Source organism: Schistocerca americana, chromosome X (assembly GCF_021461395.2).
Source record: "Schistocerca americana isolate TAMUIC-IGC-003095 chromosome X, iqSchAmer2.1, whole genome shotgun sequence".
NCBI lineage: Eukaryota > Metazoa > Arthropoda > Insecta > Orthoptera > Acrididae > Schistocerca > Schistocerca americana.
In genome coordinates, this window is record NC_060130.1 from 237,411,901 (window position 1) to 237,429,575 (window position 17,675).

General features: G+C 40.2%; 1 protein-coding gene across 2 annotated transcripts in view; it reads left to right on the plus strand.

Moving 5' to 3' along the window:
• The first annotated feature begins 8,487 nt into the window (after positions 1-8,487).
• LOC124555297 (probable galactose-1-phosphate uridylyltransferase) overlaps positions 8,488-17,675 on the plus strand; it is a 192,083-nt gene continuing 182,895 nt past the window's right edge. The window contains exons 1-2 of one of the 2 annotated variants that reach the window (XM_047129168.1): positions 8,488-8,635; positions 8,715-8,876. In XM_047129168.1, coding sequence (XP_046985124.1) covers positions 8,858-8,876 — 19 coding nt within the window. In that variant the 5' untranslated portion in view covers positions 8,488-8,635; positions 8,715-8,857. The remainder of the gene's footprint in view (positions 8,636-8,714; positions 8,877-17,675) is intronic. The other variant, XM_047129169.1, reaches the window with a different exon arrangement.

A 17,675-nucleotide genomic window follows, 5' to 3' on the forward strand; every position in this document is an offset into this window, starting at 1 on the left:
GTGGAATTGATCATAAGTTTGATGTTATCTCTTTATCCCCCCTCTTGTAAAGAGGTTTAACTTCAGCTTTTTTAGCCAGTTTAGATATGTCCTGCTGATAACTTTGTTGATGCTATCTCTTTATCCCCCCTCTTGTAAAGAGGTTTAACTTCAGCTTTTTTAGCCAGTTTAGAAATGTTCTGCTGATAACTTTGTTGATACGTTATCATAATCACTAGAATACTTCGATTTTAATAATTTAATGATACATTCTATTTCTTTGGGAGACGTGAGCGTCAATTCCATTTCACTAAATTTATTTGTAGAGACTGGTCTCAGATACTCCATTGCACTGTTCACCAAACCTGATAACCCCAAGCTGTCATAACAGAAACAAAGTACTTTTTTAAGAGGTTTGCAATGTCAGCCCAATCTGTCTCTGTGTTCTCTATATCCCAGGAAGTTTTGTTGCCTGATGTGATAATCTTTTTCTCATATTGAAAGCTGCTTAGATTTCTGGATTACTTGTTTCAGTATTTTGCAGTATTCTTCGTAATGCATAACAATGCTAACATCAGAGCTGTTCCCATGTAGTTGATACACTCTCCTTTTTGTCCCACATGATATCTGTTTTCCTTTTGTAGCCCATGGTTTATTTTCAGACTTCTGCTTCATCAGAAAAAGAATTTTCAAAGTAGGAAGTAACTTTATTAATGAATGCTTTGTATTTTCCATTTGAGTCAGAACAATTGAAAACATTTATCCAGTTCATGTCATTGAGCAATCTCCTAAAATTCTCAATTTTTTACTGATTTATTACCCTCCTGTCCTCAGATTTAATATCTATTTTATCCTGGTAAGTGTCAACATTTAACACAAGATGCTGCACGTCATGATCAGATAGCTCATTTACTATTTGTTTTGTGATATGACTTTTTCCTAGATTTGTCTACAAAGATATTATCAATACCAGTATCAGAGCATTTACATACCCTAGTTGCAATGTTCACAGTAGACATTAAATTGAATGACAGTGTTACTGATTGCAATAATTGTTCACTGACAGAGCTTTTCAATAAATCCACATGAAAATCACCAACAATCACTATTTCCTTCTTTTTTACTGTGAGATTGGATAACAGAGTTTCCAGATCTTTTAGGAAGAGGTTAAAGTTCACGGAAGGTGCTCTGTATATACTTACTTTTTGTAAACCCTCGTCGCCAGTTTTGTAATGGTCTCGTCGCTACTGCTGTGGAGGACAAGTTTGGAGTTTGTGAAATGGCTTCTCGTGCAGTACACTGCTATGACAATTTCTCTCTACCAGTATTACACAACTATGCCGTACAGTCAGGTAACAGAATAGGAGAACGACGGCTCTACAACACTCCAACAAATTAATAACGAAGTCACACAACTGAGTTCAAAAGGTTTACTTAGTTTTGTGACTCGTCGAAAATGCAGCCTGCAACACCTAATTGCAAATATCGTAGGTAGACTTCACAGTACATAGCAAATACAAATTACAACAACTGTCTCTTAATTTCTAAGAGTTCGCTAAATGAGGTTCCCTGTCTGAGTCAGCCCTGAACGATGATCTGTCTTTCGAGTAGACTTCTGTCCATTGTCGTTTGGTCATTGGTGGATTGTACTCGGCCGACAATTGGCCAAGTCGAAGTCGATATATTCATCCTCAGTGCCGTCTGTGGCGCTGGTGGAGCTCGCGCAAGTGGTGAGTCACCAGCTCACATCTTTGGGCCTGTGATGCTTTTGACCTGGCTGTGTCTTGTTCGGACGACACAGCATTACTGTTATAGAGGACTTAGTACGAAATACTACTTCTGCTGCAGAAGCTTCTAAGTGCTGCTCTGAGCGAACTGTATTAATATCAATATCATTGAAATCAAAACAGTTTCTGACAAATGTGGCAATTCCTTCTTTCTACATATTAATTAGTTCACTATCAGACTATTTGTTACATTAAACAATCATAATAAGCCATCAATCTCAGGAAAATGGCACTTAGCAGAAGTGAAATATAAGATACTTCAGTTTAAGTTACCTTCAGCTAGTTACAACCTGAAATAAAGGGGGACACTGAAAATAACTTGATACTCAAAGAAAGATAAAAACATAGCATTCCACGCACTTCTTCCACATACTACAACTATGTCAATACTTTTTCTAGATTCCTGTCTGCTCGTATTATACAGGGTGTCCCAGTCATACCTCCCTGATTTCAAAGACCCAGGAAAAAAAGAAACCCACATTAGATACGAAAATCAAAAATGCACCACATTGTAGAGCATCTCATAGAATTTATTTATTTATCATCAATATACCTCTACATGTGAACCATTTGTAGCACGAAGAATATCGAGTCTGTATTCAATTTCTTTGTAACATTTCCTCCATTATTGTTGCAATTGCATTAGTGATATGCTGTCGCAGTGTGGCAATATCATTCACTTTGGTCGCATACACGTCATCCTTCACGAATCCCCACATGAAGACCTCAAGCAGCGTGATGTCGAGTGAATGTGGTGACCAGGCAATGGGTCCTCTGAGTCTGATCCAATGATTGGGAAATTTCCTATCTTGTAATTTCCGAACAGTCGTTGACCAATGCAGGAGAGTTCCATCTTGTTGAAAAACGATGTTGGGTTAAAAGTCTTGTATCTGAGGGTACACAAGCTGCTCCAACATGTCCAGATGCACTGACCCATTCCCTGTTTGTTCCACAAAGAAGGACGGACCAACAATCCTGTCATGCATTACCCCATACCAGACGTTTAGTTTAGGACTATCACGAACATGTTCAATGGCAATGTGCGGATTTTACGAACCCCAAATCTGAACATTATGCCTATTAACCTTTCCTGATAGATGAAAGGTTGCCTCATCTGAGAATAAACATTTTCCCAGGAAGCTGGCATCCATATCAATACACTGCAGCATATCTGCAGCAAATTGCTGTCAGTTTGGTTTGTTGTTTGGCGTCAGATGTTGCAGAAATTGCACTTTGTAAGCACACATACGAAGACGCTGGTGAACGACATGATGCAATGTTAATCGAGGTTCATCAAGTTGCCTAGATGCTTGATGAGTTGACTTACGTGGGCTTCTGAGGAACGTTTGTCTGATGTCCTCCACTGTCTCTTCTGAAACTCCATAATGTGCATCGCCAGAATGTTTCAGAACACTTCCAGTTGCCAGAAACTTCCTATACCATTCCTTTATTTTTTCACATCAACTGGATCTCATTCATACACACGAAGATAATTTCTTTGGACAGTAATCAGCGATTTTGTTTCTGCAAACCACACTACTGCTCATCCGCACTGCTGTGGAGTCGCCATTTTGTGACCATGCTGCACTCTGGCGAAGATACTTGGCACTTCTAACGTGGGAATATAAATTCTTTGAGATGCTCTACAATGTGGTGCATTTTTCATTGTCGTATCTGCTGTGGTTTTTCTCTCCTGGGTCCTTGAAATCAGGGAGGTTTGAGTGGAACACCATGTGTGTATATATATATATATATATATATATATATATATATATATATATATATATATATATATATATATATATATATACAGGGTGTTACATAAAGGTACGGCCAAACTTTCAGGAAACATTCCTCACACACAAAGAAAGAAAATATGTTATGTGGACATGTGTCCGGAAACGCTTAGTTTCCATGTTAGAGCTCATTTTCTTACATCTCTTCAAATCACATTAATCATGGAATGGAAACACAAGGCATCAGAACGTACTAGGGTGACTTCAAACACTTTGTTACAGGAAATGTTCAAAATGTCCTCCGTTAGCGAGCATACATGCATCCACCCTCCATCGCATGGAATCCCTGATGCGCTGATGCAGCCCTGGAGAATGGCGTCTTGTATCACAGCCATCCACAATACGAGCACGAAGAGTCTCTACATTTGGTACTGTGGTTGCGTAGACAAGAGCTTTCAAATGCCCCCATAAATGAAAGTCAAGGGGGTTGTGGTCAGGAGAGCGTGGAGGCCAGGTAATTGGTCCGCCTCTACCAATCCATTGGTCACCGAACCTGTTGTTGAGAAGCGTACGAACACTTGGACTGAAATGTGCAGGAGCTCCATCATGCATGAACCAAATGTTGTGTCGTACTTGTAAAGGCACATGTTCTAGCAGCACAGGTAGAGTATCCCGTATGAAATCATGATAATGTGCTCCATTGAGCGTAGGTGGAATAGCATGGGGCCCAATCAAGACATCACCGACAATGCCTGCCCAAACGTTCACAGAAAATCTGTGCTGATGTCGTGATTGCACAATTGCGTGCGGATTCTCGTCAACCCACACATGTTGATTGTGAAAATTTACAATTTGATCACGTTGGAATGAAGCCTCATCCGTAAAGAGAACATTTGCACTGAAATGAGGATTGACACATTGTTGGATGAACCATTCGCAGAAGTGTACCCGTGGAGGCCAATCAGCTGCTGATAGTGCCTGCACACGCTGTACATGGTACGGAAACAACTGGTTCTCCCGTAGCACTCTCCATACAGTGACGTGGTCAACGTTGCCTTGTACAGCAGCAACTTCTCTGACGCTGACATTAGGGTTATCGTCAACTGCACGAAGAAATGCCTCGTTCACTGCACGTGTCCTCGTCGTTCTAGGTCTTCCCCAGTCGCGAGTCATAGGCTGGAATGTTCCGTGCTCCCGAAGACGCCGATCAATTGCTTCGAACGTCTTCCTGTCGGGACACCTTCGTTCTGGAAATCTGTCGCGATACAAACGTACCGCGCCACGGCTATTGCCCCGTGCTAATCCATACATCAAATGGGCATCTGCCAACTCCACATTTGTAAACATTGCACTGACTGCAAAACCACGTTCGTGATGAACACTAACCTGTTGATGCTACGTACTGATGTGCTTGATGCTAGTACTGTAGAGCAATGAGTAGCATGTCAACACAAGCACCGAAGTCAACATTACCTTCCTTCAATTGGGCCAGCTGGCGGTGAATCGAGGAAGTACAGCACATACTGACGAAACTAAAATGAGCTCTAACATGGAAATTAAGCGTTTCCGAACACATGTCCACATAACATCTTTTCTTTATTTGTGTGTGAGGAACGTTTCCTGAAAGTTTGGCCGTACCTTTTTGTAACACCGTGTATACAACAGCTGTGTTCTGTAGCTGAGCAGCCATCACCGTTTTATTTTTAAATACTGACTTTCAAATGGTTCAGATGGCTCTGAGCACTATGGGACTTAACTTTTGAGGTCATCAGTCCCCTAGAACTTAGAACTACTTAAACCTAACTAACTTAAGGACATCGCACACATCCATGCCCGAGGCAGGATTCGAACCTGCGACCATAGCTGTCGCGCGGGTTCAGACTGTAGTGCCTAGAACTGCTCGGCCACCCCAGCCGGCTACTGAATTTCCTTTTACTCTTACTGTATTAGACTTAGCTTGAGGAAGCACAGATAGTTCACAGGCTTCAGTGAATAATACTAAGAGGGAGATAGTGTTGTTGCTCTGAAGCATTAATGGGCCCATAATCCTAATATTTTCACTGAAAGGCGAAAGTTGTTGTAACTCTGATGTGATGTTTACAAAAAGAGTCATTCCTAAGGGAAAACAGAGTGGAAGATAATTTGCTGCTATTGAAGTAATGTGGCTGAATGAAGTTGGAACACTACCGTTTCATCAAAACGTTTGACTGTATGAAAAATCAATGTTTTTATCTAAAACTGAAACAGCTGTTAATGCAAATAGTACCTATAACTGGTGTGGTTGTTCGATCTGGTTAAGACTATTAAGGTACTGCTAAATAAAACGGAACAATCCTTTCCACTACTGCAAGAATTGTAACACACATCAGATGAATAAGACTGTTTTGGCATAATCCGTCATTTTCATGTGCATGATTTGCGTAAATAACACGACTGAGTTCATGAAGGACTGAAATAAAACGCATACTAGTACAAATAAACAGTACTATTTTAGAAAACAGATAAATAGTCTCACCTGTCCCTCATATGCTCTACTTTCTCACATGCAACATTGAAAAGAAAAGTACGACGTCCTTTGGTAAGTGAAATCTGAATATAAATTCGGAATCTGCGTCGTCTCACTAGTTTCTCCTTCCTTATTCTCATGAGCAGTTCACAAAAAACCTCGTCCTTGCTGTCTACAACTCTATCTGACACTATTCCTCCCATCTTGAAAACTTATTCCCCAGTTCTCTCCCAGAATACATACTAAATGCCAGCTCCTCCTGTATGCCGACGACACAAATATCCTGATAATTAGTAGAGGTGACAGATTGCAAGATGCAGTCAGTGAAACTACTTAAGAACAGTAAATATTAACTTCCACTAGAGATAATCTTACTCCCTTCACTGCAGTCATAGTTATTGGAAAAGATGAAATTACAAACAGGCAGGGCACCAAATGTCTTGGATTTACCATCAGCAACACTCTAAATTGGAAACCACATACTGAGGCACTGTCACAAAACCTTAATAAAATCTATTTTATATTAAGATTACCAAAAGACACAGTCAGTGTAGGTACCTTGAAGCTGGTGTACCATGCCCTGTTTGAGTCTGCCTTGAGCTGTGGCCTAATCTTCTGGGGAAATAGCTCTGATTCTCTCATAATTTTCAAGTTACAAAAAAAAGTGGTAAGAATAATGAAATTAAAAAAAAGAGAACTGAACACTGTAAACCACTGGTTCAACAGTTAAAAATCCAGTCAAAGCCATGCCTCTATATAATGGAACTAGCTTGTTTTACAGTACAGCACTTGGAATCTTTCCACAGAAATGCAGACCGCCATACCCATGACACCAGAAACAAACCCTAATTACTAATTATAGCTCACAACACAAGATTATATGCGAATGGAGTTCAGTATATGGGCATTCAAATATACAACGACCTCCCAACACATATAAAAACAAGCAAAAACCCAAAAATAATGAGAATTAAATTAAAGGAATTACCACTAAATCACTGTTTCTATTCCGTATGTGAATTTATTGAAACAAAATTTTAATTACTTGTAATAAGCTGTTTATTGCCTTGTAGATAGCTCTACTTAGTTAGAGAATTTAATTATTGTACCTTATTTATATTCTGTCTATATTTCATATATGTATTCTGCTATGTGAAGCCAGCCGCGGTGGTCTCGCGGTTCTAGGCGCGCAGTCCGGAACCGCGCGACTGCTACGGTCGCAGGTTCGAATCCTGCCTCGGGCATGGATGTGTGTGATGTCCTTAGGTTAGTTAGGTTTAAGTAGTTCTAAGTTCTAGGGGACTGATGACCACAGCTGTTAAGTCCCATAGTGCTCAGAGCCATTTGAACCATTTTTTGCTATGTGAAGTATGTACCACAAAATTTTAATTATTTGTAAAAAGCTGTCTATTCACTTGTAGGCATTTCTGCTTAGTAAGATAATTTAATTATTGCATGTTATTCATATTCTGTCTGTATCTATTGTATGTATTAATTATTTTATGTTATTCGAATTCTGTCTGTATCTTTTATATGTAGTCTGCTATGTGTAGTATGTACCACCACTGTCATCTCTCATCACACACCACCTTTTTTATATTTTATCTATATATCCTATGTATTCTGCTATGTGAGTTATGTATCACTACTATCATCTCTCATCATACACCATCTTAACATAATTTTCAAATTGACTTGTCCTATATCATCATGGGCTTTGGTGTACAAATTGTATGATCTACAGGAGCAATGATAAATAAATAAATAAAAAGGGTACAATAAACTCACACGGTGGAAATGAGCTTCGGAGTCACGTGATCAACAACGGATGTGGCCGTCTTTCTCGACGATGAACGGATGATATCAGCCGTCAAAACTTCCTTCCCGAGTAACATGGATGGTGCCTTGACGTGACGTGCCGTGACGGACAGTGTGAATTGGCCTTAAATTCCACTCATTCAGCAACCTGATTCTACCGACAGTACTTTTTTCACTTAGAACTGCAGTCATATTTCAATCCATTTCATTGTAAAATATTAAATGCGGTACTGGTAGTATAAAAAATCACTTCATAGATGTAGTAGAGGGAAAGTAATTTAGTAAGCTCATGTCCTACAATCAGACTACTGTCTCACTGCTTCAGTTAATCTTTCGTCAATTATTATAAATTTTAACAAAAGAAATTACGAAACGTAACAATTTCTAAGAAATAATGATCAACAAACTACTGATATCAACCACGACTAAATCTTTCTTCCCAAGGAACCTTGACGGTACCGTGACGTGACGGTGAGTGTGGATACTGTCGTTCGAAATGCAGTGCATTAGTGCAGAATGTTTTGACGGGAAGTGCCGTGCCGTGGCATGGCGACCAGTTTGAGTAGGCTTTTAATCATTTGTAGAATGTTGTTTAATATTGTAATATGGAGGCAAAATATTTCATAATATTAATTAAGTTGACTTGTCCTATATTGCAAATTGACACTCTGCACATGATGTAATCAAAAGAGATCAAATAAAAATCAATCAGTTGATGTATAGAGTCTTAGAACCTACAAATCGTTCAGCTTGAACTATCGATATTGTAGATCGACACTTAGTTGCGCGGGAGGTGGAAGTTTGAAATGGTGAGACGGACGCTAATTTTTACTAAATGGTATAATACGCGTTAGTGTCAACAATGAAAATGTTTTTTTTACATTTCAGCGTAGTATGTTGGTTGCTGCTGGACTGTGTAGGGTTATAGTTGTACGTGGTACGAACGAAGGGTTGTGGTTATCTGTGGCGTGAGAAGTAATCCTGATAGCCAAGATAATTTTTTTCAGATTTTGTTTGGCTTTATCTGGAGAATGGAGTTCAATGCAGAGGGTAGGTTTCGTATTATTTTGCATTTCATTGAACGGTAATGCTACAGTTTAAAGCTACAGAGATGACATTATGTTTGATATTATTTGTGTAGAGTTAAAGCTAAAGAATCTGCACACAGTGTCCTACAAATCGTAGTTGTTGGAGATCCTGAATTATGTGTGTCCTGTTTTTGTTTAATTACTTTCAGGGCTCATTTGCAAAGTGTGTAGTGTTACTTGCCTGTGGACAGTGACGAAGGATATTGAAACATTGAAATAATTAAACTATTTTTGATCATGTTGAGCGCGGACGTTCTATTTATAAGATACTCCACCGTGGAGAAGGAATCTGGAGTTTTTTAGAGCACTCCAGAGACACCAGAAAGGTGAAAAGGAAAAGTTGTCAGCAGCCAATAGCACGTGAACATCAATGTTAGGGCCTAGAGCAGTTCAGAGAGAAATTGTATGTCTGATTTAGCATGTCATACTGTTGTAAAAACCTACGATGGTCTCACATTCTAATTAGCTTAAAAACGTGGCAATTTATGAAGGTGAATGATCTTTTGTGAAAAAATCACATACAGGAAAATTTTACTTGACAATTGATACCATGACAAATGGCGCATCAGTAACGTTAGTTGTTAATATACTAGTAATCGTCACATTCTGTAGTTTTCTGTTGCTGCAGACATACTTTAGATGTCACCATAACCTAAAGGATCCCATCTATCACCTTCCTTTGTCAATTTTGCATTTACAGATGATTGATCCTTGAAAAATTATGTACAGATGTCAACTGCCTAAATTCATACCAAAAAACATTTTCATGGGTATAGGCTGCTATATAACCAACAGTACTGTTCTTTGCCTTAGTGTGGAGAATGAGTAACTGGTACATGATAATTGTCACAGCATAGGCCTGTCATGTCCATGCAAAATATCTGATGTTAAATTTTGTACTGAAATAACCCATTTAGAATGAGGTACAAATTTCTTTCGGTGTAGAAATTCAGTCAAATTGTGTATTTGTCACATTTCTGTATTAACATAGTGTTATCAAGTGTCATACTGGATCACTTGAAACCTTGATTGTGGTGACAGACTATCAGTAGTGTAGCCAAAGGTCTGGGTTAGAGTGGAGTTTCATAATTTGGGTGCGAGTTGGTGAAGCCAACAAATGTGGATGCCAAATAGTTTGTAGCAAAAGATGATCTGTAGCTTAGTCCTTTACATTTGCTCCATATTTACCACACTTTGCGATGTTTAATGCATCTTCCGTCATAAGAACTAAAACTGATAGTTAAATTCAAAAACCTTGGAGTAAATAATCAAAAGGTGTAAGGGTATTGTTATGTATCTATACTATATCTATATATATGTTTGAGCATGATGCTCAAACAATGAAAAACAGGGGGTCCACCACCTCTCTTTTAGCATTAAATAGTAATGGAGTCTGAAGTTGAGGCAAGGGGCACAGCAGAATCTTTTAAGATTATTATTAAAATAGCCCAGGAGTCATCGGTATGTGTCTTAGTGTGTGACAGTGATAAGCGGACCTATGTTTTATGTTGCGAGTAACAAGAAACAGCCCCGAAGTCATCAAGAGGTGTCCTCAGTGACTTTGGCAATGAAGAATGAAACTGCGTTATATTGCAAGTTACATGAAACGAATTGTGTGTGTTGTGAAGGAATGTTATACAATAGGGATTTACCATGAGGCAGTGCCGCTTTTAAGACACTGACCTCATACTTGGAATACTGGAGTTACTCTGTCTGACCATCCTGATTTTGATTTTCCGTGGGTTTTCTAGATTGCTAAGGCAAATGTCGGGATGAATCACTAATCAAGGCCGTGTCCTATCCCAGTAAGCTCCCTGTCCTATCCTCATAAAGCATGATGTGTGTGCCGTGTGTTGTATATTTTTGCCAATTGATTTGCATTGTATTACCTTGACAAATCCTGAATCATTGTGAGATGATCCTTAGATGAATGAAGATAAAATAATGAATGAATACATGAAGCACTTTGTAGAAGTGTGGTGTGGCAGCCAACTGATGACCACTGTGAGCTATGTCTTGTGATGGAGAGTGTGAACTGTTTTCTGGTGATTAGGCTTAGATTAGATCAGATCATTTATGCTGTTTGCCTCATTTATTCATACTCTGGAGATCGCCAAGGATTTAGTACAACATATTCTCATTTAAGAGTTGTTAAATTTGTCACAAAACATGCAAATGAATAGTACTCTGAGTGCTTGTGATTATTCTTTAGCTATGGTAGCCATGGATCATGGAACAGAAAATCAATTTACAACACTTAATTGACATTGATCAGATTATTACACTGAAGGTGTGAAGAAGTTAGATTTTACACAACAAATTATTTGAAGGTGTGATTTTGAATATATCCAGCATTTCATTTGTGCAACTGTTAATGGAAAACTTGCTGTTTGTGCTTGAGAAAAGTAAATGATATTTCAGCAGGCAGTCTGTCATTCATTCATTATTATGATTTAGGAAACACTGCTCTCAACCTAAAGCTTGGTATGAACACCACAGTATTTCCCTAGCATGCTTTAGAGTCTGATAAGCCATTGCCATTCTCCCATCTCCCAACTGACTTAGTCAGTTACAGGAGGACATGAATTTCAAGATGGACTGGGAACCATAGTGTAGCTGGGCATTTTTTGTGCTAACAAATCATTGTCAGATTTGAGAGAAGTGATAAGCGACAGAAGAAATTCTTTTGAGGGACTGAGGAGTGAACCCCAGGATTTGTAGTCTGGCACTTACCCACTGAGCCAGATTGTATTAGCATATTAAACTGCTGCATGCAGATGCCTTGGCTTAGGTTTCTCTGTCACTGTTTACACATGACAGCTTTCCATTTTGTATGCGTTGTAGGTTTGATCTTAATAATGCTGTTCAGTACGATTTGCAGGAAGTAAGGTCTTAATCATACAATGAAGGCTTTCACGGCCGGATGGTACTGTTGTTGATAACTCTTCCGGGTCATATGGCCGTGGTCCACGGAATACTTCTATTCCTAACGTTTCGTCCAATACTACGTTGGACATCCTCAGAGGTATGGCTGGTCCTGCTGAGTCCTGCCACTCAGGAGGACCAGCCATACCTCTGAGGATGTCAAACGTAGTATTGGATGAAACGTTAGGAATAGAAGTACTCCATGGACCACGGCCATATAACCCGGAAGAATTATCAACTAAAGTCTTAATTATCTGTCGTTTTTTGTATCTGTGACTCTAAATTTCGTAATTTTTTGTATCAAATTTTCTCCAGATCAAATTCTTCAGGATTTGATCCCAAACTCAAAATTAGGAGGGGGGTCTCTGTAAAATATGACTAATTCACATGGCAAACAGTGGAAAATCCAGGATGGAGTAATGAGAAATAATGACAATATTATGGAAGTCCAGCTGATCGTTTGTGTCTGAATTGCACTAACATGAATGTGTGTGTGTGTGTGTGTGTGTGTGTGTGTGTGTGTGTGTGTGTGAGTGATTGATGTCTACCTTAGGAAAAGGTTTTTTGGTTAAAAGCTCACATGTTTAGCAGTGTTTCTGTTGTGCCTGTCTGCAACTCAATGTCCTCCCACTAGGTGTCTCCATCTTGGTGCAGGGACACATTACCAACATCTTCTCGATATCACAAACAAGCTACGCAATTTGTCAGTCAGCGCTGGATGACCTCTTCATTCTGTAATTTGTTAGAAGAGGTCATGGTCTTGCTCAAATTACCCATCAGTTTTTTTTCCCCCCCACTTCAAGTATTAAATACTGTATATCAGCTACACCAAATCCATGCATGTATGTGATTGAGATACTTATTTACAGAACATTTCTTCCAGTGTAGGCTGGGAGATAATTTTTTAAACCATGTTCTCCAAGATAATGGTGCCATCTCCACTGGGTGTTTTAAGTGTGACATTGTTTGTAGATGATAGGTAAAATGATACAGTCCAGCACATTGGGGACAGTGCCTCATTATACAAATGATGTAAGTTTTCAGTAGAGTATTGTCAAACCATCACTATTCTTTAAGGTAGGTAATTTCAGTTGGGAGAGTTGTTTTGGGCTGGAACTAGATACTAATCTCCCATTCCACAGTGGTAGAAAATAAAAACCAATCGAATAGCAAATTTGATAAAGTGAGTGACTTTAAGAATTTTTTTTCCCTACACCTTTGTCTCAGTATAGTATTTTATGCAGTTATTCCATGTTACACATAAGGACATTAAATCCATGATGCTGCTGCTGCTGATGATGATGATCTGCAAACTCATGGAGAGCCAGAACAGGCTCAAGGGCAAATCACGTGAGGCTCTCTGTCTACAAAAAGTACTTCAGTCTTATTGTGTAAGGCTTTTAGGTGTACAGTAAAACAATCAGTTTCACAACAGAAGCTCTGATGCTATGAAAATGAAGTATGATCTCTCTGTCAAATTTCATTCAGATGCTTCAGTATGAAAAATGGTACATCAGAAAGTATAACACAGGACAGAAACATCAACAAAGTTCAGTCTAATGAGAACTACCAGGGGGAAAATAACTTTGAAGAAATAATCCAACATGTTAAAGAAGTTATTGGCATGTCACACGGCTCTTAATTATAATTTATCGCTGTGATGTAGAGTGATTCAGTTTTACAACTGTGGTGCGTATGCACACACACACACACACACACACACACACACACACACACACACACACACACACACACACACACACAATATCTAATAAGGGGAACAACTCTTTAAGAAAAACATGTACAGGATGGGTGAAAAGTAGCTCTGTAGCTTTAAATGTGCATAAACTTTTTATTAATGAATATTTGCCCACAGAACAAGCTGCAGCCGATTCTCTAGACCATGGGAGTGTGTGTACTACACCACAATTCTAACTATGATCCTGTGTTGTCGACCAAACATAAAGAAATGTCATCAGTTTCTGCAGCGAACTCGCAGCTACATTTCAGTGGAAAAACATTATCCTCTCCTCTAACTACTCCAGTGTGTGTGTGTGTGTGTGTGTGTGTGTGTGTGTGTTTTCGATAAACCACCTCTTTGGCCCTAGGCCCAACCCCCACAAGAAGAAGTCACAAGGGGTGAGGATGGAACTTACTGGAAGCCATTCATGGGGTCCTTGCCATCCCAGCCAACATCCTGGAAAGCGCTGGACCAGTCAGTCATGAACAATGCAGGCAAAATGTGGTGGTGCTCCGTCTTGCTGAAACAGTATATCCACAACATTGCCCTATCATGCTATCAGTGGCCACACACATTCATTCAGCATTTGGCAATACTGGTCGCTGTTCATAGTGTTTTGCAATATTGATGGATCAATGAGACAGACTGTCAAATTTGTTCGACTTGGTGATTTTTCAGTTGTCATTTCAGGATTTGTTGTGCCCAATGACATTTGTTTCAACTGGTGAATCCTCCAAAGTGAAATACCCCTTCATTGCTCCAAATAATGTTCTTCAACAAATCTGACCAATGGTGATGCCATGATGGCATAATTTCCTCATATTCCATCTGCCTGTCACAATCCTCCAACTGTAACTCCTGAACATAATGAGGTTTACAAGGTTTCCAGATCGGGTCTGTCTTTAACACCACACACACCATGTGCCTGCTTATTCCACTCTCATGAGATGTCTGGTGTGTTGATTTACCAGGTTTGCTCGTGAAAACATCTGTCACTGACACTACATTTTCTGGAGATTGTGCCACTGAAGGTCGTCCTCGTGGTTTATCCACAACTGACCGTTATCATTAGTGTGGTGTGACAATTGCTAATGGTTTTAGGACCAAGTGTGGCATGTGGGCCACCTCTGAATGAGGGCTACACATAGCTACACTTCAAACCGCAAAGCGACCTGGGTGCGCTCTTGTAAAAACTTTCCTACCATCTTGTCATTCACCATAACAAGATGCTGTGGATGGTCAAGGTATTCTCAGGGATCGTGTAACAAAACACAACAGTGTTTATTACCAATCACAAAACATATGAAAGTCTGTCCTTCTACTTTTATTTTTCCCCCTCTGGCTTTCCATTGGATGGTCTTCTTGGTGCTGATTCTGCTTGGATTTATTTTTTGGCTTTTGACACTCAGGTTTCCTGAGCTTTGGGCCGAAGGGTGTCACCAGTCCCTTGTAACTGTAAGCCCTGGGCTTGCTTCAATAACCACTGTGTGGTGTAGGGTTGGAACGTGGGGTTTCACAGGGAATTGGGATCTTGGCTTAGCCATCTGAATCGTGAGAGTGGTAAAAACCTCTGTGAAAAATTCCTTAATCTCAAGAAGTGCTGTCCACAGTCATTAGCAGGCTGTCTCTGGGGAATCTGTCACATGTCTGTTGTATAAGGCTTACCCAGGCAAGTGGGGCTTTGTCTGAGTGGACATTTTAGCCCTAACAGCTAGTGGGAATACCATGAAGCAACTCAGACTTTCTTCCACTAACGGCTGCAAGGCCCCAGCAGTCTCTTCAGATTAAAAAGATTATTAGGATGCAGATAAATAGGACCCTAAAACATTTCTTTCTCTGTCTGCTCTGTGGGGAGAGGGACAAGCTGGACATTTAGGAGCGAAACACTTCACCCAATACTTGGTATGTACTCAGACTGATGGGGATACTGTTACTGCAGCAAAGGAATTATTTTTTTGAAAACATTTAAGACAAATTTGGTAGTTCATTGAGTCTCTGGGAAAGATGCAGAATGGTTTGCTATTAATTAAAACTCCCTGTGGTGCCCAATCTACAGCTTTTCAGGCATGTGATTGTCTAGATGATAATTTTGCCCACACAAAAGTTGAACATGGTCCAAGGAATTGTCTTCCATAGTGACCTTACTCTCCAAAGAGATGGGGAAGTCCGGGCTCACCTGCAGTGCTGAGGTGCGTGTGCCTTTGTCTTAGCCTCTGAAGGGAATGTCCTGGAGAGAGTTAAGGCCATGGCATACTGGTGTGATGTGAAACCATATGTCTCACCATCTATGCTGCGCTTCAGATGTTTAAGCTTAGGACACATCATCCTGCTGCACGGCAGACCCAGAATGTGGCAACTCCACAAAAATAGTCATCTTGAACATCACCCTTGGTGTGCCAACTACACGGAAAATGATGCTCCATATTCACCAGTTTGTCCAGATTTCAAAAAGGAACAGAAGATCCAGGAATATAAATCTCTTGACTGCCGGTTGTACACCGAGACATGGAAGAAACATGAACACCTACATCCTGTTGATATGACAATCAATTACACAAAAATCATCACCATTGTCACCACATACCTCAACCTTCCCCAAACTAGATGTCTCACCACTCTCCTCTCCAGTAGTTCTCATGGTACCTTCCTCAGGAATCGCTCCCACAACTGACCAATGTCTCGACAGTTACTGGCCAATTAGCCTGACCAAGACTCTCGTCAAACTTCATGAAAGGGTGGTTGCCTGCAGATTACCCCTGTTTGTTGGGCCTCCTTTCTGGTAAAAAGCTGACTTGGCTGCCAAACATTTGTCAGCTGAAGACTAGCTGCATGTCAAAACTTACCGCTCTCTGCTTCCTTGCGCACACATCTTGGGGTGTGGATCATGTCCCTCTTATTCGTATTTACTAGGCCATGCTTTCATCCCGACTGAACTTCGGTTGCCAAGTTTACGGCTCAGCGGCTCTTCCAGCTTTGAAACTGTTACAACCAATCCATTATCTTGGTGTGCGTCTGGTTACTAGTGCCTTCTGGACTAGTCCCGTAGACAGTTTTCCTGGAAATGCAGAGATGTTCCTTGTTCATATTCTATGGTACCAGCTCTTGGTTGCTTATGCAATTGCCATTCAACAATTCCCTGATAATCCTCTGTATCCAATTCTCTTTGCATGCGAGGAGTGTTGTTGTCATCCTGATATGTGGCCTACCCAGTAGCAGAGCCTTCCATTTTATAAAACAGGCTTCCCGTGACCATGTTTCAATACGTAATGATTCAATGAGCTGTCGCCAGGCTATTGACGGATGGTATTCTTGCCACCCTTTGGTCTCTACTATTCATGACCTTCTCACTGACCTTCATCATGCTGCCTACTCAGTTGTCTATCCCAGTGCCCCAAGTCACTGGGTATCCTGGGGAATGAACCAGTTGATCGTTTGGGTAGAGGAGCCATTACTCACTCTCCATTCACTCTGACAATTCCAGGTGCAGACCTGCAGGTGCACATAAGCTCTACTTGCTGAGAAATGGAATGACATCTGGTGGGCTACTTCCCTGTCAAATAAATACTACGCAATCAAGATGACTACTACAACATGATATTCTTCTGTCCACTTTTTCTGGAAAGAATCCACAGTCTATTTTCGTCTCCACATTGGTCATACTAATTAATCCAGTTTCGTTTCATGTAATGAGCCACCCCCACATTGTGGTTGTGGAGCCATAGCTTATGTCTTGATAGAATATCCCATCCTTTTGGCCTTCATTGGTATGTATGGACTTCCATACTCATTGTGTTTAGTATTGGTGGACAATTCATGGAGTTTTCCATTCTAGGTGACACACACTGGTGAATAATGGGCACTCTTGACTAATGGATCAGGGCAAGGAGAGCTGTGGGTGGTACGTTGTGCTAAACACAGAAGAAGATGAAGATGAAGAAATAAAAATCAACTTTTTTGTGACTAAAACAGTTACATAATTTAACGTAGACTGAGGTGATAAAAGATGTGGGGTAGTGATATGCACATATACAGGTGGCAGTGGCATCCCATACACGAGATATAAAAGTGCAGTTTGTTGGCAGAGCTGCCATTTGT